The sequence below is a fragment of the Patagioenas fasciata genome, chromosome 3 (genome assembly GCF_037038585.1).
Source record: "Patagioenas fasciata isolate bPatFas1 chromosome 3, bPatFas1.hap1, whole genome shotgun sequence".
Taxonomy (NCBI): Eukaryota; Metazoa; Chordata; class Aves; order Columbiformes; family Columbidae; genus Patagioenas; species Patagioenas fasciata.
The window spans coordinates 26,137,690-26,165,024 of NC_092522.1; the positions used below are offsets into that span (position 1 = coordinate 26,137,690).

Sequence of the window (27,335 nt, forward strand, 5' to 3'; positions counted from 1 at the left end):
TTAAAAGTTGCATCTTCTTTTATTTATTTGCTGCTTCAAGAGGTAATTTCTCTAGAATCCAGGTTTTTAGTTTTTCTATTTCAGTTCTGTTTAACTCATGATCAAGGTTTGGAAAAGTATGAAGTGATGCTGATACTCCCAGTGACTTTAACATCTTGTTGGTCTCTTCACCCCATGAGTAGAGAACTAGTTCATCAGCAGTTCCATGACACTGAAACAATTCTGGAAGAACACTTTCATTTTTCTTCAAAGCCTAGATGGAGAAGAAACAGTCATGACACATCACTAAGACTCTTAAAAGAATAGTTACAATTACATGGTGACAATTTACATAGCATTTCATTTATTAACCTGCCTTTTAGTGGTGATACTGTACTATCTCTACAAAATCAAACAAGGAAATATCACTGGAAAAAAACTGCGCTTCAAATTCCAGTGTGCTAACTCCTGACAAATGATAGGGTTTACTTTAAGGTCTATATCCCTCTCCAAGTAAGAGAAATATAAAAAAATCATGACAGCAGATGGAGCCCATGAGTATTATAATTCACCACAAATTTTCGAAGAATAGTTACACTTACATGAACTCTCTAACAATGAAGGACAACTTGCAAAACATTTCATTTGTTAATCTGCCTTCTAGGCTGAGTTACTCAGAATAAAGTAACAACAAAACATCATGTAAGGACAGCTTTAAAGCCTCACGTCCCTAATACTCTGCTTACCAATTTCCAGGAAATGTCATAAGTTTAGAATATTAATCAATTGCCTCAGATGAATAAACATGCTGTACTCAATTTTAATTATCATGCTTTTCTTTTAGTTAAGCAGTTTTTCCATAAAGTCTACCACACACTCACCTGGTAAACAGCAGAGTCTTTATTGAGAAAACTAGACAAAGCAAAGACTCCTGCCAGATCTTGATGAAACCTATATGCTAAATGCATCGCCATTCCGCCTCCCATCGAAAAACCTCCTAGGATGCAATGAAAGAAACAAAGATTGGATTTTGTTATATGTCTTTGTAACCCAACATACAATTTAATTTCATGCTCAGATTTGTTTATTTTATACACAATGCAATAAAAAAAAATCTCAAGTAACATAAAGGCTACAGTGTTCTTAAAGCAAAGCATGATTCAATTAAGGAGTTGTAGAGCTGAAGGACTGCTGAACATTCATTACTGAGAAAAAAAAAAAAGAGCCAAAATGCCATTACTTCAGATGTCATTCATCTATGGTCCCTACCAGGTAGCTGAACACTGTGGCCATATATTCTCTGACATTAACAAAGATAATTCTCACTGGTGTTTTTATTCAACTTATTTTTTCTGCTTGGCTAGTACCATTCACACGCAAAAGATCCGCATCACCGCTGTACATAATCAATGAACGTTCACCACACTAGACTAGTACACAAGGGTTTTTTTTTGTTGTTGCACCTTAGGATAGATAATAAACATGGAAAAACTGTCATGTACCCCACCTGAGCTCTAACAGGACTCTGAACTAATAGCCTTTTGTTTTCCATATGTCTCTTCAGTTGCATTTATTCCTCACATGAGATAATTCCTCAGGCACGATTTTATACGACCAATGCTTGTTCATTAGGAAAGAAACCCAGACTACTGCATCACTTCACAAGGACACAGTACACAGGCTGTTATATCGACCGTATCCACATAAGGACCAGGGTGAAAAATGACCAGCTGCTGAAATCCCTTGTGGCACAGAGGTGGCAACCAGCAGAAAGGCCATGACTCCAGCTCCATGCCAGGAAGTACCCAAACTGAGCCCAGTGACACCCTGCAACTGTGGTGCTTTGCTGGATCCTGGGGCCGCACAAAACATCTCTGGCCCATGCAAACTCAGGGGCAAATGCGCTGCACATCGTAAACATTAGTTTGGTCAAGTGAGACTGTTTCAAATGGAGAATCCTCTTACAGCAAGACCCAACAGGTCTGAGGCCCTTCTAGCTCACAATCCATCCTATGTTAGGACTGGAAGATTTGGTAGGATTTGTGTAGGAAATTCTCCTGAATACACTAGACTAATCTAGACATGAGGTATTTTCCTTCCTTCCTGCCTCCCTCCCGCCATAGAATCATAGATTCATTTTGGTTGGAAGAGACCTCAGGATCATCAAGTCCAACCATAACCTAACCTAACTGTAGCATTAAACCGTGTACCTAAGAACCTCATCTAAATGCCTTTAAACACCTCCAGGGATGGTGACTCCACCACTTCCCTGGGCAGCCTGTTCCAATGCCCAACAACCCCTTCTGTGAATACTTTTTTCATAATATCCAACATAAACCTCCCTGGCACAACTTGAGGCCGTTTGCTCTCATCCTATCACTTGCTACTTGGGAGAAGAGCCCAACCCCCTCCATGCTACAACCTCCTTTCAGGCAGTTGCAGACAGCGATAAGGTCTCTCCTCGGTCTCCTTTTCTGCAGGCTGAACAGCCCCAGTTCCCTCAGCTGCTCCTCATCAGACTTCCTTCCTTCCCTCCCTCCCTTTTCTTTCTTTCTTTCTTTCTTTCTCCCATACTTTTTTTTTTTAATTTCTTATGACTTTCTGATTGGAATTTCAACTGAATTCTTCTTTCTCCTTTACTGTCACCATGAAGCCTTAAGACACGATCATAACCAAGGGCGGTAACTGCAGGCTCCTGACTTACAGAGCTTGGATCTGAGAAAGAGCAAGACCACACAATGCAGAAGACCAGAGTCTTGCTTTCCTTTTTCAAACAGAGTCCTTAATCAAATTAGGAGAGCTGTGTCCCCAAACTAGAAGATACACCTGGGATCCCTTAGGTATGTACCCAGGGGGCTGATAATACCCTGATATTTATCTTTGGTAAATAAAGCCAGGACCTGCTGTTTGCCCTACAAATCAATCTTTAACCAGTTCAAAGTTAAATGTACTATATCTAAGTGCCCAGTGGCATTTCAGAAGCAAAGGTAGTTGATAAAAAGTAGGAATGAATGTGGGTAAACAAGTTCAGAGCACACCTTAAAAACTCACACAGCCCACATCACTTGAAATTTTGAATACACTTGTCTTCACAAAAATAAAAATATTGAGAATAGTCCTACGAGCCTCTCATATGCATCATTACTTCCTACCAGACAGATTCTCATCACATGGAAAAGAATTCTGTAACAACAACAACAAAAATATACATTGCACAAGTGTCATAGTTACCACAAAAATTCAACACCATTGACCCCACATTCAGAGAGAGAAAAACACAGCCTTCTGAGAAACTATATAAAATACAACACCTCCACTAAGTTGCTATGTAAACAATATCATCTTGTGCTGAAGTTTCCTTAATTCTCTTCTGTGACACATCTGATAATTTATTTCTTCATTTCCTTTTGGTCATTCTGAATGATGCTGTCACCTCCAAACCAAAGAAGTAGCATTTATACTCTAAGAGACCATGGTGCATTTGCTTACAAATAAATAGAGATATACTTTGTCCACATATAAAATGAAGTCCCTTTTAAGTATTTTAGAACACAGGGGGAAAAAAAAGCTGCATTGAAAAATCATTACTAGTTTGTAAATGATTTAATCTAAAATTTTGTACCCAGTTAGTCACAATCTGGCAACACTATCTGCAATTACTCACCAGCAGTCTTTGACAATGCAGTCACCTTCTGTTTAGAAGACTATTAGGTAATGGTTCTTTCATGTGGCTCATACTACTATGAGAAAATGTAATACAAAGGACTAGTTCTTTCAATTTGGGTTTTCCAGGGGAAAACCTGAAGTTTACCACTTAATACCACAACCATCTCTGAGTAAATGCTGTATGGTAAATGCTTCCAACACAACAATTTGCATAAGCATTTGGAGACAATTTTTTTCTATTAGAAGAATTATTTCAGTATAAGTGTAAATTTGACATAACATGTAAGAGACATGCTCAGTCAAGAACTTTTATAAGAATTCAAATTTTGGATTAAGAAAAAAAAAGAGGCTGGTAGAGATATTACACAAAAAAATATATGAAGTGACAGTCAGAATGTAAGCAAAACACAAAAGCAAAGTACATGTTTGCTTATGTACACCAATGACTTCAGCATAAAGAATACTTAAATGTCACAGCATTGCTAAGCAGATTGTGTCATGAGTGTTAATCCAGATCAAAAATGACACTGCAACATTTCAACCTTAGATGAGCAGAACATAGCAAGTCTTTTGCTTGAGACTAAGTACAAATGCTGTGCATAAAAGTGCAGAATTTGCCAACAGGTTTCACATAACAAGTACATTAATTTTCCACTTTTCCCCTTACACCTATTTTAAGAGATCTGTGATTAATGCTTCAAAACAGTTTAAAAGTGTTGGCTCTGCAATGAGTAGGATATCAGTTCAGGAAAGCACCTAACTATTTGCATTAACTTTCCTACCTTACAAAGCAGGTTTACAAACAGGCTAAAAGGTGAGCACATAGAAAACGGAATCAAGTAAAGCACTTTTCTTTCAGTTGCAAAAAAGCTTCCCTTGAGTATGCATTTATGAGCTCAAATCTGCTTCTGTGTAGTGCTGGTTTTGAGGCAAGGCCCCTTTGCAGTGAGAAGCAAGCTGCTCATAACTTGCTTTGCTAATTGAGAAAGATCTGCTGAAATTCCAGGATCATCACACTTCCCAATTAAAGCATTTGAATCAGAAGGAAACTCACATGCAATACTTTACTAAAAACAAAACAGGCTTTGTGGGAATATCATCTGTAACTATGTTAAGGTTACCCCAGCCATAGGATGATGTAACACAGCGAACAAAGACTGAATTTCTCATATGTAATTTATTCCTGCTTGAATAAAATAGAAACCCTTATCACAGCTGACAATTTTCAGTGATAAAACCTTCTTTCCAGAGCTTGTAAATGGCCTTAGGAGCCTTTTAAACATCAAAATGTTTGTATAAAAGCTCGAGCTCACTTCCACTAAAGATCTTGATTTATTTCAATTTGCTCCTCATTTATATCTGTCTGAAACAATAATCTGGTCCATGATGACACTTCAACATTATATTGAGTTCAGGAAACCAAATATTTACCTACTGTCTATCTTCAGCTTTATTCATTTCTTTGTATCTGGTCTAACAATGTTTGAGTTTGTATCTAAGAAAATAACAAACTTTATTATCTAGCACAAAGGTTTCTTTATTTAGTCTCTCTCTTGTGCCCTGTACACAGGAGAATGCTAAAAACTCTGCTTTCCCCCTCATGCTCCAATTTAATGCCTGCAATGACCTGTTCTTGATTTCAGAAATCTCTTTAGGTTTTAATTCTTCTTTACAGAAAAAATACCTCTCTAACAAACACAGGTTTGACATTGCTAATTGCTTCTTGATTCATACAGATCTGACTGTAAAATGCTGTAGTCAATTTGTTATAGATAATCATTATCGACTTAGGAAACAACAAACCAGATCACTTCTTTGGGCTTTCCAGTATAATTTCTAATAGTGATTAAAGCTGAAACTAGAAATCACACTAGAAAATCACAGCCATAGAAAATAAATTTTAGCTATTAATCATATTTAGTGCAGGAATCCTGCCATCGGTGCTGAGTACAGATCTTCTGCTCCTTGCAGAGACAGACCTTGAGCTCCTCTCACATGAGTTTGAGTGGCAGAAGCAGAAACTGCTTCATTACAGCACAGAACCAACAGAGGAACAATACAAGCTAAGCCCAGTCTTTGATGAGATAAAGATTTGGATTTGGGGATGCTTATTTGAAGCAATATTTCTTCACTAGTTTCTCTCTACTAGTTGTTCTTAATCTTTCCTGTGTTTCTTCAAATTTGTCAGTACAGCTTTGTTAACAAACTGGCAAGAGATAAATGCTACAGCATCCAGTGCAAGGAGAGACAAATACTCTCCTGCTGTATGAAGCTACACTAGCACAATTAGAAACTGTCTTTGCCTATTCTGTTTTAATCACAATATGTTACATGCTCCTGTCTCATTGTCTTTCCATTCTCTCAGCATTTTTGATTCTCAGTTTCTCCTTTCTTTAGATATTTTAACTGAGAGTTACTTTAATCTGGTTTTTATTGAGAATTTTTCCCTAAACATTTCAGTTTACTTTCCACTCTCCCTAGGGGCTTTCTGTGATTCACCTTCTTAACAGCTAAACTTTGTTCTACATACTATCTGTGAAGAAGCTGACTTTCAACCTTCCTTTTTCATACATGAATGGAAGTATTATATACATTTAACAGTGCTCATATATGACTATTAGTGGAGAGTACAAATGCCAGTGGAACAGCAAATTCCCTTCTCCACAGAACTCCCTGAACACTGCTCCTGTGTAAGTGCTCAAACTTGTACTTTTTCCCAAGTGAGTTTCCTCACAACACTGATTTTCTCCTTTTAATCTATTCATGAAACTTCACTAACCACTAACCTTACACACCAGTAGAACTGCACTGAATGGTTTCCATCCTTAATAGCTTTTTTATTCTGCTTGTTACTCAGTAACCAAGAGCCTTCACAAGAACAAAGGTAACTTCCCTTGACTGGCTACTTCCCCTTGTTAGGAACATGAATCAATTTGCTGCCCAACCTTCCAACCAGTCAAAACACATTTTGATTGCATATTTAAGTGCTACAAGTTTTACTGATTTCTTGTAGAAACAAATATACAATAGTTTCTAATGTATCAACTCGCAGTAAAATCAGAACCAGTCACGGTTTTATTTTCAACTGATATAGGTAGCAGAGGTGAACCCAACATGTGTACCTAAGGAATCATAATTTTTAGCACTAAAACGAAAATTAAATCCATGAAAAGTCTCAAATAAATTTTTACTAAGATGCTATGCTACCAAATCTATGGCTTGCTTTACTTATCTTATTTTCTTTGTTATTTCTGAGGACAACAGCACAGCCCTGCTGCAACACTTACCTGTCATTTTTTACAGTCAGCATAACCATGAAACATGGAAGAGAATAAACTATTCTTTATGCTCATGGCATTCACGATTTTAAACTGTATCACACAAAAGAAACTAGAAAATAGGCTCTCCAAAGTGAAGAACACTGATGCACAAAAACAGGCTGCCTTGGAAGGCTACGAACCTTTCACTAATGGAAATCTTCAGAACAAGTCAGAAAAGCAATGGTAAGAATTTGCCTAAAAAGAACTAAACCTGCACTGACACATGAAGATAGTTTAGTGAACGTTGTTAAGCCTCACTCTCCTATGATCCTGTAGGCACAACTGTGAAGTACATACAGGTTAATGTGCACCCTGTGGCATGTCTACACATGACTCTCAAGCATTCTAAAAGCCCATCCATCCATTTAATTTTGGACCGAATTCAGGCATTTATTAAAGATAAGTAAGCATAAGTTTTCAACAGATTTTCTACTAAGGCTGAAAAGATCAGAATTCCATTTATTTTATAATTCTTTTCTTCCCAAAGCCATCATCTGATGATAATATGTGATGACAATATCATGACTGAATTATTTTTGGTTTTACTGCTGTGAGCCTTATTTACTCCTAATCTTCACTATCATTTGCTAAGCCTGTCAATCACTATGCAGATTGAAACCGAGAATATGCTACCTTCATTTCTAAATACATTAATACAGACACCACCAACAGCTGGGAAACAAAGTGACAAGTGGTGGATCCTACTCTCTGCTTAAAATTATTAGCATTTGTACCTCCTACTGAATGAGTGACAGCAAAAGACTTAGAAACCAAAGACATACTCAAGATTTTTGAATGAAATGAAAACCATGTTTTGTTAAGTGTCTCTTGCTTGCACACCAGGAGGTAAAAAGAGTAGTAGAGACCCAAAAGAAAAATAAATGGCCCATTCAGGTGCAAAAAAAATAAGAGCAAATGCACTGAAAATTAATGTTTGCTGGTATTATGGGGTAGATGGACTAACAGTACTGCTTTGAGCCCAGCATCTCATAGGCATAATTTAGATAAACCACAAAGCCACATAATGGGTGCTACAGAAAGAAACTTCATTTGAATTGCAGTGATAAATGACAATATAAAACCATGAATTTACTCTGTTAGAGCAAGGCAGTAAGTGCCTCTAAGTGAAAGGCAACATTTTCCTAATAAAAACAGAAGATACAAGATAGGATGAGTGACAGCAAAAGACTTAAAAGCCAAATACATAAAATACCAAGATTGTAGGTGAAGTAGTCTGCCCAACATTTTAACAATTTCTTGTTGATTTTTGTTTATCTTCCCATATTTACAGAATCCTCTTTCTCTGGGATGTCAAAGCCAAGATATTTCCTCCCCATCCCATCCTCACACACACTGAGGGAGACGGAAATGCTAATATTTACAAGAAGCACAGAGCTTTCATGTTACTTCCACCATGGTTCAGTAGCTTTGTAAGAAGCCTAGCAATAAACAAAAAGTGGTTGTGTGTCTTATATTATTGTTACAGTACAAGGGGTCAGGAATCATGCATGTGTTTTTTGGCATACAGTCAAATCTACAGGACTGTTATGGAAAGTTTATTTTCACTGGCTGCTTACACAAGTGACTACAGGTGGCAGAGACCAATACGCTTGGATCAGCATTTCTGTGCTACACAAAATGTGACCTGAAAAAATAAGAAAGTACTGCTAAATTAAGAACAAAAAAGAGAACAAAAAACTGCCTTTCACCGAAGCACAGCTGACTAAAGCGAGCACTATCAGAATGCTCCAAATGTGACATGGATGATTCTCCCAAGAGATTCTAACATTCTTCAATAAGATTGTTGAAATCTTTGACAATTTTCACATAAGGGGAGTTATTTTGTAGTGCATCATCACTATGGAAGCAGCTCATAAAAAACCAACAACAACAAAGAACACCACACAAAAAAACACCATAAGAAAACAAAGCAAAACCACTACCACCTGAAAAACCAACTCAGCTTTAAACAGAAAAAGAAATTATTGTCCCACATGTTAAAATGTGGCTGTTGGCTTGTTTAGGTCATTTAGCAATGAATGCAGGCATTTATAAAGAAGGAATACATTCATTTTTTAAGAAGGGATACTATCAAAGCTCCAACTGTCAGAATTTGACTAATTTTATCGTCCTCTTTTATCTCCAAAGTCAATATAAACCTACTTACAGGATTATGTGCAATAAGTGTTTTGGCCAGGAAGACCAGTCAGAGTAACTCAACAGGAATGTTTGGCTAAAAAGTGACTTCCATTATCAAATTCTGGGAATGATATAACTATTTTTGAGTAATTATACATCACATTCAGTCTCCCCTTCTTCCCTCAAGGTCAGGGGAAATAAACTGTAACGGACAAGAACTCCACTTCCTTCAAAAGACTTCTGTATAAGCAGTAGAGCAACTCATGAAACCATCAGGAAACAGTAACGGGTGGATGAGTCATGTACTACTGTGTGCTGGTTGTTACGCTGAACTGATATGGAGGTTTTAATAATAGACTCTACCTCCAGTGAATTAAGTAATTCTTCAGTAGATTCACAGAGTAGCTGTTAGAAACATGGCTGCACCCATATTTTTCTTCATATAGAAAAACAGGAGAGGAATTGCACAAACTGGTCTCCATGCCCAGCTTGAGAATTCTGCCCCACAAGCAGCTTCTTGTGGACTTCAGAGCTAACCATGCTACCGAAACAAACAGCACAGGATATAATTTCTTTCAGAAGTAATGACCTTACTGTACCCACAATCTTCAGCCTTGTGGAAAGTTTTAATAGCTCCAGCAGAATCATCCCCCAGAACACCAGGTGTTGGTTTGGCTTCTCATTTTCCATTGCGTCCCCTCTCTTCTCACTTGCTCTCCTTTGCATGGTGCTCCCTCAGATCTTGTCTTCTCATCCCACACCTCTGAGCTGTCAGCAGCTGCCCACCTTCCTGCTTGCCCAACACCTCACTTGCCCTCATCTAACAATATCTGACACTCACCCTCAGCCTGTAATTTCTAGTCCGTTATTCCATATAAAACCATAACCTTCAATCTTGTTACCCTCCTCATAGTAATTTTGTTTTCTTTCCACTCATTAAAACTCCCACTCATTACAAAACAGACAGTCCCACAACCCAGTTCTTCTTGACCCTTTAACAACCATTTCTTTCCCTGTAACCACCTCTTCACGCAACTGCTCTGCTTTCTTGGCTTCTGTGACCTACCTGAAAAGGCCCCTACTGCTCTCCATAGACTCCCAAGTCATACAGTCTCTTCTCTCAACTATTTTGACTCTACTTCCCATAATACGGTACGTTCCAGTATCCTCATTATGAATCTCCAACATAACACAACTGAATGAACAGAGGAAATATTCATAGCAAAACTCCACCATGGTTTCCTCTAATTGTCTTATTTTTCCCTTCACCTCAAGAAAGGTGCCTCCTCCAACTCGATCATAGCAGCAGTTACAAATCCAGTTTGCTCCCCACCTGTCACATCAAGCCTCCTCTTCTTGTAGCAGATGGAAATTCCTGACTTTTAGAAAGAGAAATCTAAAAAGATCTGATAGGAGTTAGTTCTCTGACAGTCTAAGCAAGTGATTATATCTTCCATTGTCTCCTGTGCACCAATCTCTCTCAATCTCAGAAAAATTTCAGGCCACCCATTTTTCCTTTTTCAGTGAATGTTAGAGTTTGGTGAAGACATACTGACTATATCTTCATAATCAAACCTTAGGCTCATATTCTCTTTTGATCAAAAATGTTATGAAGCTACCAGGTGGCTTTACAGAATTCCTAACTTCCTGTAAGAAACAATGCCAGAAGATGGACAATTATTTGCACAAAGTCCCACCTAAAACAACTAAGAATGTCACATTAGGCTGACTCTCACTGATACTAAACCCAACCTTTACACACAGTAACCCTGCAGGATCCATAAGTTTCGTTCTCCACTGGACCACACACTGGTTAATCACCAAAACCAGTGCAGAGAAGGCACAAAGTTCTTCTAGGATAATACTTAATCTTGTGCAGCCACAAGTGACACAATTCATTTTCCACTAGCAGATTTTTTATGCATCCATGTGGGTCTCCTTCTGCACTGTGGATGGAGCTAATTCAGGGCTGCCTTATTTTGCATGTTGCACAAATATTAGATCCAGCTGTGAGGACGTAGACATGTAGTCTCTGTCACAGAGGCTAGGAAACAGTGCCTTACTCTGGAAGCCTGAAATCAAAGCTCTCAAGAGTGAGAAAATAAGTACAATTATTTGTGATTTACAGATGAGGAATGCAAACAGAGAGATGGGGACTTCCAAAGAACCTACAGGCTGAAACAATTGGCACATACCAACTTCCTTACTCTGCTTATGACTTGTAAAACAAATTTCATATTCCAGTCTCACTAGCTCTAATTTTGAAGGCTACAGAGAAAGGACAAAATCCTAGTAATGAGTTGGATTTGTACACAGAACATCTCCCAGCTTACTCTACAGAAAAGCACCTGCGTTTCTTCAGCTGTTTCCAAGCCAGCAGGTATAACACAGGAGAGACAGATCAAAGAGTCTGTGCTGACAGCCGTCCAAAACAATGCCTTCTGCAGACAGGGCAACTAGCCAGAAAGGGAAAGTAAACAGAGGCCTTCAAAGAGCAACATGGGGCTGGACCAAGAAAATCTGCAGGCTGAACAGTAGTGGTCCACCACGCAGGATTCTGATGGCATGACTTAGTCAGCCATAGATTTATAAGTTCCTACATTAAGAGGTTTTCCCCCAACCTGAAATAGTTTGTGGTCTAGGGATGGGACTGGGAGCCAAGGACTTGTGAATTCTCATTCTCTCTCTGACACAGGCTACTCCATTGCCCTCAAATCCTGTGCCTCAACATCCCACTATTTCACAGAAGTAGTGTGAAACCTACTGGCAATTAGTGGAAATTAAAAGAGACGGGAAAATAGACACATATGAGCTATGACAGCTGATATTTCATTTGTTATCAAGTGCTTATCTTTAGTGACGGATAACAAGCAAATTTTTTTCCCTATTAATTAACTTAGCCCAAACTGATTACAGCAGTAAGAAAAAGCTCATGTTTATTTATATGCTACATCTCTACTCTCCAAAATACAAGTAATTTTGGGAAAGTATGGCTTTCCATTCTTGAAAAGGGCTAAAAGGAAACAGTACAAATATGTACTTTTGAAAGTATAACACTACTCACTCTGTATTTTAAGTAACGATTACAAGTGACTATTTACAATAAAACCAGTTTTAAGTTACATTTTTGAGGACACTGTCTACAGTTACTCACATTCCCCATCTGATACAGGTTTCCATAAAGATTCAGTATTTTTGAGAACTGGCTGTTGAAGAGAAGTATAATAAATTAAAGTACATGATCTCTTAGCAATTAAAAGCATTAAAATAAATATATTAATAAGTCTCTCTTACCTATTAGAATCCTATTCTTTGTAATACCATTTTTAATCTCATCGTTGATCACGTCTGTGAGACCCCGGCACATGGAATCAATACTTTCAATGTGTTCTGGACAGTCATTAGAGATCTTATACCTGTCAAACCACACAGTGGACATGGCACCTTTCAGAGGTGTATATGGCCTGCAGTGGTGGAAGAGAAGACAAGAGATGATTAACCAAACACAAGATCAAAAGCATAGCTGATAAATAAAAACAATACAGCATCTCTCCAGTAAAGGAGAGAAGGAACCTCTTTCAGGTCTAACTCAATTTATATCCAGTCACATTGCATTTCCTTGCATGCAAAACATGGTCCTTCGAGAATGAAGACAGCATTTGGAAGCTATGTAAAATGCAAGTTCCGGTCAGTTCAATGTCAAGGTTCATCAGGTCAGCTCAACACTTTAAATCTTAACTGTCAAGATGTTCTTAATCCTAAGCAAATCAGGGATGAAATCCACCTTGGAATAGGACAAACTGAAGTAACTGCTGAACAAGACAGCTTTGCAGGACTTTATGGGATTTATTTGTCTCATTCTTGTTGAAATTGACAGGAGACAGGTATTATGAACCTCTAGGTATTTGCAAAAGCTTCTTCCTTCTGTACCTCATAAAAATAAATGAAAGAAATGGTGCACAGACACAAATTAGAGACATGATAGTCCCCCCCACCATAATACTGTGTTGTCAGATTAATATTTTAAATGGTTTAACGTGCTGCCCAAACCTCAGATAACAAAGGAAGCTACAATTCAAAGCAGCCACAAAATCCCAAGAAAGGTGATCTAATTGCCTTGCAAGGACTCTATAATTTAACACCAAACATACTGCTATGAGATCAATGCTTCATCTCAAAACCAAGCTCCCTAAAATCCTTAATTGCAATGTTTAATCAGGGGGCATATTTTTCATTTTTACTTAAACTCAGATGGGCCCAGATCAGGTTACGATCATTGCTTACAGACAGGGTTTGACAAATTTGGCTGGATGGGAACCCACTGAAAAAGCTGACACTGACTTCTGTGCTCTCTCTGGATTTTTTTTTTTACAGTACTAGCATGAAACAAAAACACAACTAACTCAAAATGAGAAAGTCGCTATTTCAATTATCCTTAATGAAGGAACAAATTCTGTCTTTATTAATACCAGAGAGGCTTCACATACACAAATGGCTATTTCTAAACCAGAAATACTGCCACAACCAGGAGCATGCAAGAGCAATATTCTCTCATTTTCAACTTGTGTGAATAGAACACAGATTTTCTTCTTAATTCAAAACAAACCACATACTTAAGCACTAGAATCAACTTTTTTTAAATTTAGCCCTTACTTGTCTATTAAAAAAAGGCACCTACTAGATTAAAGGAAGTTCAGTGGAAATATTTTGTACACTCAACAAACTAAAGCTAAGTTTAAAAATATTTAAATGCTTTTGCTATTTTTTTGTTTTTCTTGGTTTAACTTCTCCTTAGTGCTATCACTGACCCCAGGATTTTCCCAAAATGAACTGATCAACACCTAAGAATAAAAGATTACAAATCTATAATTCACAAAAGTCTTCCAAATGCTAAGAGGAGACATTATGGTCAAAAATATCAAGTGAATCAGTGGAGTTTCTGGAAGTCACTTGGACAATGTGATGTGCAACAGACTAAGCCCTTGGGCAAGCAGCATTTAATTCATGGTTTAGTTCCTGTAGAACTTCCAGACTTTGAGATCAATCCTGGTTCAAATGCTTAGCAGTCATAATGCTTTATTTTCTAGTAAAACCAGACTACCTTGTATTTGTGTCAGAAAAGATGTGTAAGGATTTAGGATTATTCCAGCACGTTGATGCAGGATTTCCATGGAATGAAGATACATATTTGTATTACATTACAGAAATTTACATTTACATTACAGAAACATTAAAACAGGCTTCCCCACAACTGAAAGACAGAATCATATGATTTATAAACAGGACAAAATCCATGATGAGATTATAATACTTGATCAAATGTCAAAACTCGGGACTTGTACCTGCTGTCTTTGCAAATTTTTCAGTGAGATAGATGAAAGGCTAATGTGTCTTAAGTCCACGGCAAAAGGCCCCCACGCAAATGGACAAGGTGCTTTCAGCTGTCTCAAAAACATCCTTGCAACCACTCTTGATTTCTCAGAAAGGCATTAAAAATAACCTTCACATAAAGATGAGAAGTAAGATTCTTTTAACGGTTCACCCAACTGGCACATCTGTTTTAGCCATTCACCTTGTTCCTTAAATAAATCCCTTTATTAGCTGGCACACTACAACTCAGACATTACCACGGTAAACAAATATGTTTGGCATGGAACCATTTGTACAGCTCCAAGAATACAGCACAAATTTTTTTCATGCAATTAAACCACAAAAGAAAAAAAAAATAAAAAAAATTCCGTACATTACAGTGACACAAGAGCAAAGAAATATAGAGTGGAGTGAGAATTCCATCCAGCAAGATGAGTGTGGTCAGTTAAGAACAGTGTCAGACCCAATGGTCAGCTTTAAGTTGGATTTTTTGCTTTCCTAAGCTAAAACAAAACTTTTAACATTAGTCCCAATGATTCTTTCTGCTACGCTCCACTTTCTTTATTGTCTTTTAAAAATGATACTAAAAATACAACTCCATGCCTCTAAAACGTGTGCTATTGAAATGTGGAATGAAAATCTATAGTCCTTCAAGTTGTATGTGGGTTTTTTTTGGTTTTGTTTGTTTAGTTTTAAAAGGAGTGCATGTTTTTGTTTTGCTTGCTCTGTAGCACTCAAAAGATTCAAATCTGTATGAGAAAACAAGGATCAAGAACCCTCTCTCTCGAATATATCGGACTTCCAAACTTGTATCCGTTTTTAAGAGACACTTGAAACACAGTTTTCTACAAATTGAACTAACTCTTAACATTTAAAAATAAAGAGAAAAGGCATGCTAATATCAAAGACCATTTAAGAAACTGCAGGCACCTAGAAGAAAAGAATCTTTAAAATGCTTTCCAACATCCTCAAATCACTCTAGACCATGTTTTCTGATTACTTTGTAGATCTTATTTTTTCAGGGTGTGCATGTATCGACAATTGTTTTCTCACACATACACCTCTTACATGAGACTGAAGTTTCAGGATGATCCTACATATAGTATTTGTACGTCTTACAAGAAAAATATATCCTGCAATATCTCTGTAAGTATTTCTCATCCTCTCAATCTTTTAAACATGTATTCAAACAGAAGCAATTTTTCATAAAGTGAAGATAGGTTAGCTTCTGCTAATGTGAGCTGCTTACCAATGGTGAAAATACAATGAAAGCAGGAAGCAGTAACACCATCTCTTTCCGCCTTCCTGGAGCACAGATTATACAGTGCGGACGTTCTTAACCATGTTTAGAATTGTGCTAAATAGTTTAAAATTATCTTAAGTTAACCAAAGTGGAGAGCAACTGAATAGCACTATACAAGGTTCAAATTCAGATCTAAAATCATGTCAGATTCTATCACCAAATGATGCTATTAGCATCGCAATTCACATAAAACTGCAGGTGTTTTTGTTCGCTACCTAATAAATCACTATCCTTGTCCAACGTTTCATGTTAAATGACAAGCCAGCATTACTCGCTGCTTTAAATAAGAAACATAAGAGTAACAGACAGCAGGCTGATAAATCGTAAATATTCTTCTCCAAACTTCTTCTCTTGATGCACAATGGTATCCCTGGCTTCACACTCAGTGCTATGATCACCCTGATAATATAGTCACATAAAACCCAGATCACAGTTGCTGGTTTACAGCTTTCTTCACATTCCAGACAGAACTTCCCAAGATGTCAGACAGAACTGAGAATTTTCAGTGAAGTTAGACTTCAAGATTCAAAGAAAGAAAGAGGAAAATTTTTTTTTTTTTTTTAAATACTTACTTTTGCTTCCTTCCCAAACCCATCTCCTCTCAGGAGGCACAGAGTCACATGAGACATTGTAACGTTGTCTTTTGGAAGTCTAGGCATCCCTTCAAGAAAATCTATAGAGAATACTCCTAGACTCCTTAAGTTCTAGAAACAAGTCTTGACTCTCTTAAAGCTGATGGCAGGTTTTTCCAATAAAAGCAAAGGTACTCCCCAGTCCCAAATTCTCTGCTAGCATCTCACTGCTGATACTAGTATACTGCAATAGAAAATCTGGTTCATAATTCTGCTTTTTAACTCTTGTCTGCTTGAAGCTGAAACTGAATTTTAAAAGAAAGAGTGGGAGAAGGCAGTGAATCCACCTAATCAAATCAGAAGTGTAATTCAAATCTCTAGTCCAAGGTATATCCTGCCTTAAAACTGAGGTTCAACACACCTCAGCAAGGAAGCAGTATGGTAACATAGTATAAAATGTGTCAGAAATTAAAACAGTTTAACTTGGCAATATACTTAAAAAACAAATATAAAAAACAGCAGGCAAGAGTCACCTCCATGAGGAGTAATTTCAGGCTGTGCTTGTTCACTCAACCATATGCAAACATTTTGGTAAGAGTTGTTCTGGATGTAGCCTGCCTGAAATGGGAGCTAACCAAGCCAGTACAGAATGGTTATCTGAGGAAATAATATGCTGACAACTTTAGTTACTTTGGACAAATATTACTCATTCAAGATGAAGTTGCAACGGAAGATGACATAAAAGTCAGCAGGTCAAATTCCGAGTTTGTTTCTGTTGTTTTGTTGAGTTGGGTTTTTGGTTTGGTTTTGTTTTGGTTTTGGTTTGTGGGGCAGGTTGTTGGTGTAAATTGTTGGGATTTGTACTAATCAGAGAAATGGCAATAACTTTATGGTTGTGAAGACTGTAAATGAGTTTTTACAGACACTGCCAGTTTCTCAGCAACCAGCTAATAGTGGCTACTTCATGAATTCACTGAAAGAAAATGGCAAGAGGTAAACCAGGGTCCAATCTGAAGCAGTTCTCCATTACAGAGTTTGAAAGACACTCTTGGATTCAGTGGTACCTTTCACAAGCTGGTGGCAAACAACACTGAGGATGGATGAAAGGCACCAGCTAAGCTGAGACACCCCTGAAAAGATTGCAAAGCAAGAGCACGGAATGACGCAGAACCCCACAACTGCTTGCTGAAGAGGCCATATAAAAACCACTGTCTCCAGCTCTTCTGTATTGGAAAACAGTTGAGAGAAGAAAAACGAGAGGATGTCCAAGAGCGCCATGTAGTTAAAGGGATTAGAAATCCAAGGTTATTGCCATCATGTTCTACTGTGTTTTCCCGAAGCATGACTAAAGTATCTCTGACAAGTGTTTATTGCATTCCACATGGTATTTAGTATATGATGTAAGCATTGCATGTATGCATATCCATATGTTTTCCTCACCTAGTGAAAGAGGAGAAATAAAAGGAAAATAAAAAGTTCATCCAAGTGTGCTTCTGTCATTATTATGCAAAATATCTTAAATTTCTACTTGTAGAAGGAGATGAAAGAACCACCCCATGACACCAACCAAAGCCCTTTCCATTGGTCCCTCAAGCCTCCACCTCTAAAAAGACCTCTTTGTGTTAAATTTATGAATGAGGTTAGGGCTTACAAAAGTGAAGGACTAATAATGTTTGCTTGAGCCAAACTTCATCCGATAGGCACCATGCACGCTCCCCGATGCCAGTCCACCTCCAGTCTGACCTGCAGTAGCCCTGATGCTTTTCCAGTCCCAGGCCTCTCTGCCAAGGCAGCTGGACAGTGCCAAACCGTCTGGTGGTTTTGTGAGAGAGCCAAAGGGGGACTACGATGAGATGAAACTCATTTCCACCACCAGCCCAGCAAAGATGTGAATTCAGGGGAAAGGATGGAGTACCACACCATATAATGCCAAGCAGCCCTTCTCAGCCACATACTTAGAGACAAAGGAAATTAGAACAAATTGAGTGGGGGAGGCGGAGAAAACAAACAGAAAACAAAAAAACCCAAACCAACACCAAAACCAGACAAAAAATTCTGGATGGAGACTTATTGGCCACAGAAAAGTATGTTGAGTGAATGTCAGAAAGATCCACAAAATAGCCCAAGAAGTATTTATAGTTTACTTTGACTTGCTAAAGAGAAGGACTGTCAGAATGGAATGCCAGACAACGCAAAGAATCTTTGACCTAGATTTTTTAAGGGAATTATAGAAGGTAAGGTATACTTATTAAAACAAGTGGAGCCTAAATGGTTTTAACTTCACCACGTTAGCTCCTGCAATGCCAATTTAAACTATCGCTTTCTATTAAAAAAAAAAAAAACCACGTTAAATTGGGTGGTATTCAGTTCTGATTTAGAAACTCAATAGAAACCTAATGTTTAAGTCACAGTTGTAGCAGCTGAAACAGTATTTAAAGCTGTAGCCATCCTGACCCAAATAAAAAAGGAAAAAGGAAACCCATTCCTTTAAAGCTATTACTGTAGACGTGGCTTAAGGGATTGCATCAGCTACTAGGGCTACCATTTGAGTTGGTGTTATTTTTTTTTTAATTAAATATATAAATTAGCATTACAAGTGAGAGGAAATAGAATTTTATTGGGTTTATCAAGTTGAATCTATGTACAGAAGCTCTAATCTTGAAAGAAAGCTAGATAAACTTAAATGAACAACCTATAAGAAACAAGTTCTCATTTTTAAGTATCCCAGTTGCATGCATTACAGAGGAAAAATAAAACCTCTCTGACCAAAGTCTAAAAATGTTCATTTATAAAGCAAAACTTGCATGCCCCAGCTACATGGATTTTACTTCCAAACATATTCCAAATTCAGGTGCCAGTACTCGCACTACATCATAGTGAGAATTCAAATCCATTTGTCCCTTTTTTCATCTAAGCATGTTTTTTATCAAGCATTTTACTTCAAAATTTTGCAAGTTATTCTTTTTTAGTGGGAAAATGCACTATCTAAATTCTGTTATTTTTGCTCAGGAAACAAACACTTATGAGATTCATAGGACTTTCCAAAGTCATGGGGGATGAGTGTGACAAAGTGCTGCAAACACTTATCTGTCCAGGGGATGTCTGGTGATCATCCTCTAGACCAGGGGTGTCAAACTCATTTTCACCAGGGGCCACATCAGCCTTGCAATTGCCTTCAAACAGCCACATGTAATTTTAGGACTGTGTAAATGTAGGAAGTAGAAAAGGAGGTGAAAATGAGTTTGACACCCCTGCTCTACACAGACCCTCCACATTATGGAAATAATTAAATGTTTTTTAAAAAGGGGTGACTTTGTACAGAGACCTATAAAGAATAAACAATGTTACAAAACGTAGTTCAGTAACATTCTAATGCTCTTACCTGTAAAATGGGAGTATCCTCTCTAGTGTTTGTTGAAATCAATGCTAATGAAGCCAGAGAACATGTTTCAGAATTCTTCTAGATTATATGCTGCACTGGTTTTCCAAAATAATTTTCAAACATATTGACTCTTGAATCAAAACATCCCTGAACTACTGACATTGCAGTAAATGAAAAATACATATGTTTTAGTTCCTGGGATAAAACCTAAACAAAACCTAAACATAAACCCCATCCACCCTCCACAAAGAAAAAGAATGATTTTCAACGTTTTGTTCAAAAATGTGAATTCTACTGCTTTTCAGAACTCTGTTTGATAGAGATGAAGAATGTATGAGGCCAAATCTATAGATGTATCAGCAGAATTATATCCATCAAAAACATGAAGAGGTGTTCCTGACATGCAGTTCATCCTGCCAAAGCCTCTAACATTGCAGTTATATCATCAAACGTGCTTTTACTGGCATAACTACCTTGCCGGAGAGCATTGAATGTGTATGTAGTAAGCTATGCCGGAAAGGACAGGAGTTTATTATAGAGTATGAACTTCATTCACATTAACAGTATTTTGCCAGAAGAGCGTATTAGCCAAGCAACCCTAGTATGGTCTTGCCTAACTTTAAGCTTTTCCTTGATTTCATCATCCGTGTAAAAACCCACTGGCAAGCTCTGCACTCTCCTCCGGTAACTGACAACACAGCAGCAGGTTGTGCCACCACAGAGGCTCTCGCTCCCATCAGCACGGCTTTCCACCAGAATATCACTCTGTCTCTACTGAATCAAAGACTGGATCAGAACCTTCAGCAGCAGATCTACACACCTGTAGCCATCTACCTATAGGTCTCATTATCAAGGATGCTAAATTCCCCTGTTGGTGCCAGAAGCATCCAGAAATCTTAACAAAACATACCTACATGCACACATACACAAAATCAGATCATCTATTTCACTTCCTAATGCAGATGTAATTATTCTAATGTCTGTCATTCAAGTTTGGATGTTCTAGGCCATGTTTTTCCTTTCTGTGGAAGAAAGGAGAGCAACTATTAAAAACGTTTCAAAAAGCACAATGTGTTTTGGACTTGAATACCAGAACAACATAAAATGGGTCTGTAAAGGCTTCCGTAATTTTGGTTTCAACCAATAACACGTCTTCACAAACTTCACTTCAGCATTGCTGCAAACAGTAGCAAACATTATTGTACTTAAGGGCATCTGGTTTATTTCATTGCGTCAGCTAATGGTGCTTATCAGCTGCACACTAATGTTCCCAAGCACACTTCATATTGACAGTCAAAGACAAACAGTGTGGGTATTTTGTATTCTTTTAATCTACGACTTTTCAGTTTCGCTAAAAAACACTTCTGAATCAACTCATGCATGACCTTCATATGTACTAGAGAAGAACACAAGTAACCTCAACTAAAAAAAAAAAAAAAAGAGACAGTGGAGCTGTTTTCTCGCATCTCTTAATTACAACAGTATTTTGCTTCCCATCTGAGATCCAAAGTCTTAAGATAAGAAAAATTCCCCATAAACACCACTCATTTGAGTCAGGAGATCTTGCTGGTTAATCATTTATGCATAGTTTACATCTGTAATTATCCAAAGAAACCAAAACAACTGAGAAAAGGATTTGGACCCAAAAGAGAAGTGGGTTGGAAGAGTGCAGGACTGGCCTAACAGATGTGGTCTGGGGTGCTCTGGCTGCATGTAACATGTGAAGAAAAAAATCATTCCATAAGGAAGCAAATACTTCTGCACTTTCCCAGTACCTGCTGTGTTGACAGGGAAGAAATGGAGTCATCAGCATGTGTGATGTGCCACTGATAACTCTAGCCATCACTTTAGCCTGTCATCAATGAAGCAATGAGTACGTTATTTACAGAAAATCATATTCGCTACCTACTAACCCAAAACACACTGCTTCAAAGACTTCCACGCACAGGCTTAAGTTTTCTACAACACAGTGCGTACATTCACACTGCATTCTCTCAACTGCTTTTCCTGCCTAAGTAGATCATAAAAATGCATGGTAAAGTTTTTTTTTCACGTATTAGCGACTACCAGACAAAATCTGCTATTATACTTGTTTATACCCTCCAAGAAATTTTCTTCTGACTTTTAAATCTTTGTACCTCGAAAGTTTGTGTAGAACGTCACAATTTCTTTTCCCTTTCAGCATTCGTCTACACTTATGCACAAATTCAGAAAGAAACTTAAGCCCCATTACCCTTCAAGGAATCATTTTCCTAACTTAGAGCCACAGACACCTTAAAATGAATTTATATTAAGAAAAACTAAATATTTCTGAAATATAAGGCCATGTCTTTATGTAGCTAAACATGGAAGTAGGTGTCCAACTTTTAGCCTTTAGGTTTGACTCCATTAACTTCCAAATCCTGAGGGGTAAATATTTTTATTTCTGAACACACCATGTCATTTAATAGAGAGATTTGTGCCTACAGTGAATACTGAACTCTCATCTCTTTGAAACAGTTGAGTCAGGATTCAAACTAGAAGGAATGTTAATTTTAAACTCCCACTCGTTTCTCTAGCAGCTGAAGATCTTTCACATATTACCCATCAAAAAGACTACCCACTTTCAGGACTGAAACTTGGCATTAAATAAAATATTTCAGTCATTAATTTATGGGAGTAAATATAGGTAGGATTGTGATTGAGAACATGGCTCTATAATGTCATCACAACCCACATTGGAGTATCTTCTTCTATTTATATTAAGGAGATAGAAAGATACTATAAGGACAATACCTGAATTTGAATTATAGACTGTGACTTCTGGGAAGTATTAACCATTTAGAGCCTTAACCACTTAAAATCTTAGTCCCCGAGTAGCAACATACTGTTGAACTCCAGTTTTGTCAAAAAACATACACATGAGAAAGAAGGAAGAAGTGTTATGAAAGCCTGTACTAATAGTCACAAGCGTGTTTTACAGTATTGGAATACAGTAATTTAATCCAACAGTTAAAATATTTTAAACAATACCTGGCAGGAGCTGTTGGGTAAATTACTTTTATATGTTGGAAAGCCATGTCTTGATTCAAAATTTGTTTTATCCATGTTCTTGCTCCTTGGCCAGTATCACCTGTATCACACAGAAGATTATAACACAAATTATTCTGTGCATTTAGTAGGAAAACTATACAATGCCCAATATATTTGTACCAGATTGTTTTAATTTCTAAATCACAAAATTAATCCTCAAAAATGCTAAAAAAGAACCTTCTAGAATAACCTCAATCCCCTTTCCAAGAAAGATGGACTCAAAACTTCCTAGGAAGAGACCACTTCAGAGACCTCCCAGCGTAAGTTTAATAAATATTTTACTACATCCAATGGCTTCAGTAACTCCTAATCAGGCACAAGGCCTTACCTCTTACTTGCAACTTACCTTATATGTTGATATCAGTATTTTTTGTTTATCCCTGGTAAGCGTCTTAAAAAGTGACATAAAATGCCTGCTACCCTTAGAAAAGGTAACTGCTTTTACTGTAAAATTTTATGTTAGCCACTTCAAAACCTAGTCAAGAGCAATAAAAAGTGTCTTCACATTGAATTATGCTAATATCACACATAGGCTTTAAGAGAAGTATTAGTAAGACACCACCAATGTTTTATAGAAGCACTAAAGAGATGAGTTCGGGTTAAAATATCTGGCAGGCTCCCCAAAAACCTTAATCCCACAGTTCTTTTCAAAAGCTGTTTGAGATTCGAGTCTCAATGTGTTTTTTCCTACTCTTATCAACTCAGCCTACAGTCAAAGTCCATGCAGACTGAAGTGCTATAAACAGATATGCAGGATGAATCCTTATGCAGACAGCACATGTTCCTTTGAGCAATTATACATATATACATCAGACAGTTTCTAGAGCTTGTCTTTACATCACTTGGTATCTTCAACCATAACTTCACTGCTACCTCTCTGAACAGTGCACACACATAGCTCTCCATTAAGAGTGAAACAATACTTTGATCTTGAGGAAACTGTTCCATCAAAGAGTATAGTTTGTGGTAGGCAGTAATAAAACACATAGTAATGTTCAACCTAAAAATTTGTTGGGGATTCAGCAAACTTGAATTTCACTGCTGCCACTCAGGCCATAGCACCTTAGTCTTGTTTGAAGTTGAGGCTCCCACATTATTAACTGAAACTGCTAATCTGACTTATCAGTATCCTTTATTACTATATCTCAAATCAGTCAGTTTAACTTTAGAACTCACTCTATTCTTCACAGCAAAGTAAAAATATCACTGTCCTAAGCCAGGCTTACTGTCACATTACGTGGGTTCATCTGAACAATGCCACATTAATATACCAATTTATTGTTACAATGATTATAATTCCCCAATGGAGAAGATTAGTTCTTGCTTGAGCACTCAAAAAAAAAAAAAAATACAGTGTTTTTTATTTACACATACAATTAATGCATCTTCAGAATTAAAATGGAAGGCAAAAGGATTCAAATCCAGCATTTTTTTTTTTGTTGTTGAGCATGGGTAGCATAATGGTGAAGTTCCTTCTGTTTGACCTAAATAGTCCAAATGACAAATAAGCAACAGGGTCACAAAACTGACACAAATTTTATTCTGTGCTACATTAAAATTAAAGCTACATCTTTAACTGGATACTGCAGAACACAGTCCCACATGCACCTTGCCTATGTGAGTAGCATGGTCTGAAGTCCAAACACGCCTCTGATTCTTAACAGATGGTCCAGCGTTTCTTCAGGGTTTCCTCCTGTCACCTAATTTATGTACACCACATCTTAAGGAGGCTTGAATAAATATTTGGTTTTCTATATACTCCTCTTTTTTTCAATTAGAAAGCAAAAGTCTTGGCTTTCCAAGTACATGCACAAGACCAACCCTCAGGTAGGTCAACCTAAGCAACTATCTCAGTGCTCACAGAATTGGAACATACTTAGGTCTTTACAAACTGCAGGACACATATTTTATTATTTATTCAAGATCAGCAGAAGCATTTGCAGTTAACAAAGCTAGCTTATCCATGAAGAGTTCACAGAAAACTCATTAAGTAAGATAAAATTTAACTATGACCTTCTGTCCAGAATCTCCACAGTCCAAATGTTCTGCAATCACCCTGAGCACTTGGATGCAGAGGTAACATTTTGATTTTGTAAGAACAGAATCTGGAGGTGGGGGAAGAAAAATAAAAGATTGTGACACCAAAAAAACCCAACTGCCTTCTGGAAGGTTTGTGTTTCAGGCTGTTCTTAGACTTTTAGCATTGTACGTTCTCTTGAACACTACTAAAAAGCAGCAAACAATGCATGGACAGTTCTGCTTTTTGGCTGTTTCCAAATCTGAAATAGACCAATGGCAGAAACAGTATCTTCCCCTTGCCAAGTAAAATATTAATAATTTTCCTTCCAAATATAGCTTGAATTTCCAAATTTTCTTTCTGTGCAAAATTTAAGCTTAACAACACGTAATGTGCATGTTACAACATGCAAAAGTTCTAAGCCTAAGTCTAAAAAATTATTGTACATTTGTTATAACCATTTGCCTTCTCTGTTGAGCTACCAAATGGATCTCCTACCTAAATCTGATGTACAGTATCAGGAACATTCTAATATTTTTCTACAGTATTTTGCATTTACATGCGCCACTTGTTACAATTTGTCTGGAGCAAGCATTATGAACAAAATGGATCCATGCCATTTGACTGCCACTTCCCATCACAAGCACTGTACAGAAGGTATCAATTCAGGTTTATGGGCCAGCCCACAGCAACAGCACTGCGGCTTCTGCTGGTTGAAATTCTGTTCTGTGGAACTGCTAAGCAAAACCAAATAAAAGCACTCTCATACTTCCCCACTGCAAACATTATGAATAAATCATATCAAAAAATGAAAAATTGTAGACTATTTAACCACATGTGGAATCAACCTCTAACCATAATCTTCCCTTACTCCTCCACCATGGCAGAAAATTTCTTCCTCAAGCATTAAAACGTTAAATGTTAACAAGAGGGTTGAACACACGTTATGAACTCTCACTTTCATTAAGTCACAGAATTTGAGAAAAGCAAAATTAAACTAGATTATGGAAAAGAGACTAACTTAACAAGCATGTGCATCTTTTTTAAACTAAACAGAAGCATGAGCTAAAAGCAAAACCAGGAGAAAGACACTGAAAGAGTTGTGCATGTTCCCACATGCACACAGAAAGCTCAATAGAAGCGATTCCCAAGGCCTTGATCTCGTAAAGACCTATGATTACTGTGTGTAGTTTTTTGTTTGGCTGCTTTGGTTTCTTTGCTTTTTTTGTTAAGTTCTGTGGACTTTGCTGTTATTTAGCTGGTCAGAAATATCCTTGAAGGAAAAAGCCCAATAAAACACGCTCCCTCACCCTCAGATCGCTCACTAAGGCAGGTCGCTCCCTGCTGCAGGTGCTGGCCATGAAGCCAGCGCAGACACGGCTGGGAGCCTTCTGAACCGAGAGAAGTCACTTTCTTAACACCCGGTTTTAAAAGGTGTCAACAATACTCTCCGTCTGACCCTCAAAACGCTGTTTTAATTATGAAAATCATCCTTTGCTGGCGGTTGCCCTTAGAGTGGATGAATTAAGAGAACACCTTCTGGAACGCGTCTGCTCTCATGGCGAAGCAAACCAGGCTGTTGTTTAACAGCACCGGCCCTAAAATACGTCCCACAGACCCACCTCAGGCCTGGGCGAGCCCAGCCCAGGCACACACCCCACGCTGTGCCCGCAAGGCTGCTCCTTCCCGGCCACCGCTGTCCCCAGGGGACGCCGCACACCTCACAGCCCTACACCTCACGGCCCTGCTCCTCTCCCTCCAGCCCGGCGGCTGCCGTGGCGGCGGGCCCGTCCCGCGGAGCGCTCACGCAGCACCGGGGCGCCGCGGACTGAGGGGACCGGGCCTGCCCCGTCTTCCGCCGCGCAGGAGGAGGCGGCAGCCACCCCGACCCCGCGGTCGGAGGGAAGGAGGGAGGCCTCCCACGGGCAGCGCCCCTGCCGCCCTTCCCAGCGGGCAGCGATGCCCGCCGAGCCCCTGCTCGGCGCCCCGGGGTAGCAGGGGAGAGAAGCGGGGAGAAAGCAGCCACCTGAGCCGTGCAAGAAGATGAGGGAGGCGGTGTGCCTGCCGGCGGGGGACACCACGCTCCTCTGCAGCGCTGCGGGTGCCGCCATACCCACGGCTCTCCTCCACTGCCTCCTCCCAGCCCGGCCCTGCCGGCAGCGGGGACACTGCGCCGGCGCAGTAGCGGCTTCGCTACCGCGCCGGAAGGGCAAGCGGCGGTGTCTGAGGGCGGGAGGAGCTGTGGCCTCGTCATCGCGGCCTTGATGGCTTTTGCTGAACTGATCATAGAATCACAAAATGTCCTGAGTTGGGAGGGACCCACAAGGATAATCGAGCCCAATTCCTGTCCCTGCGTGTGACAACCCCACAGTTCACACCATGTGCCTGAGGGTGTTGTCCAGTCTCTTCTTGAACGCTGTCAGGCTTGGGGCCGTGACACCTCCCTGGGGAGCCTGTTCCAGTGCTCCAGCACCGTCTGGGTGAAGAACCTTCTCCTAATGTCCAACCTGAACCT

General features: G+C 38.6%; 1 protein-coding gene across 1 annotated transcript; it reads right to left on the reverse strand.

Annotated features, from left to right (window-relative positions):
• On the reverse strand, nucleotides 1-27,003 carry LYPLAL1 (lysophospholipase like 1). The gene is made up of 5 exons (XM_065834093.2): nucleotides 26,847-27,003; nucleotides 22,744-22,843; nucleotides 12,399-12,568; nucleotides 861-976; nucleotides 1-253 (listed from the first exon to the last, which is right to left on the reverse strand). The coding sequence occupies exons 1-5, from the start codon at nucleotides 26,929-26,931 to the stop codon at nucleotides 20-22; spliced, it is 705 nt and encodes a 234-aa protein (XP_065690165.2). The 5' UTR covers nucleotides 26,932-27,003; the 3' UTR covers nucleotides 1-19.
• Between the last annotated feature and the right edge of the window lie 332 nt (nucleotides 27,004-27,335).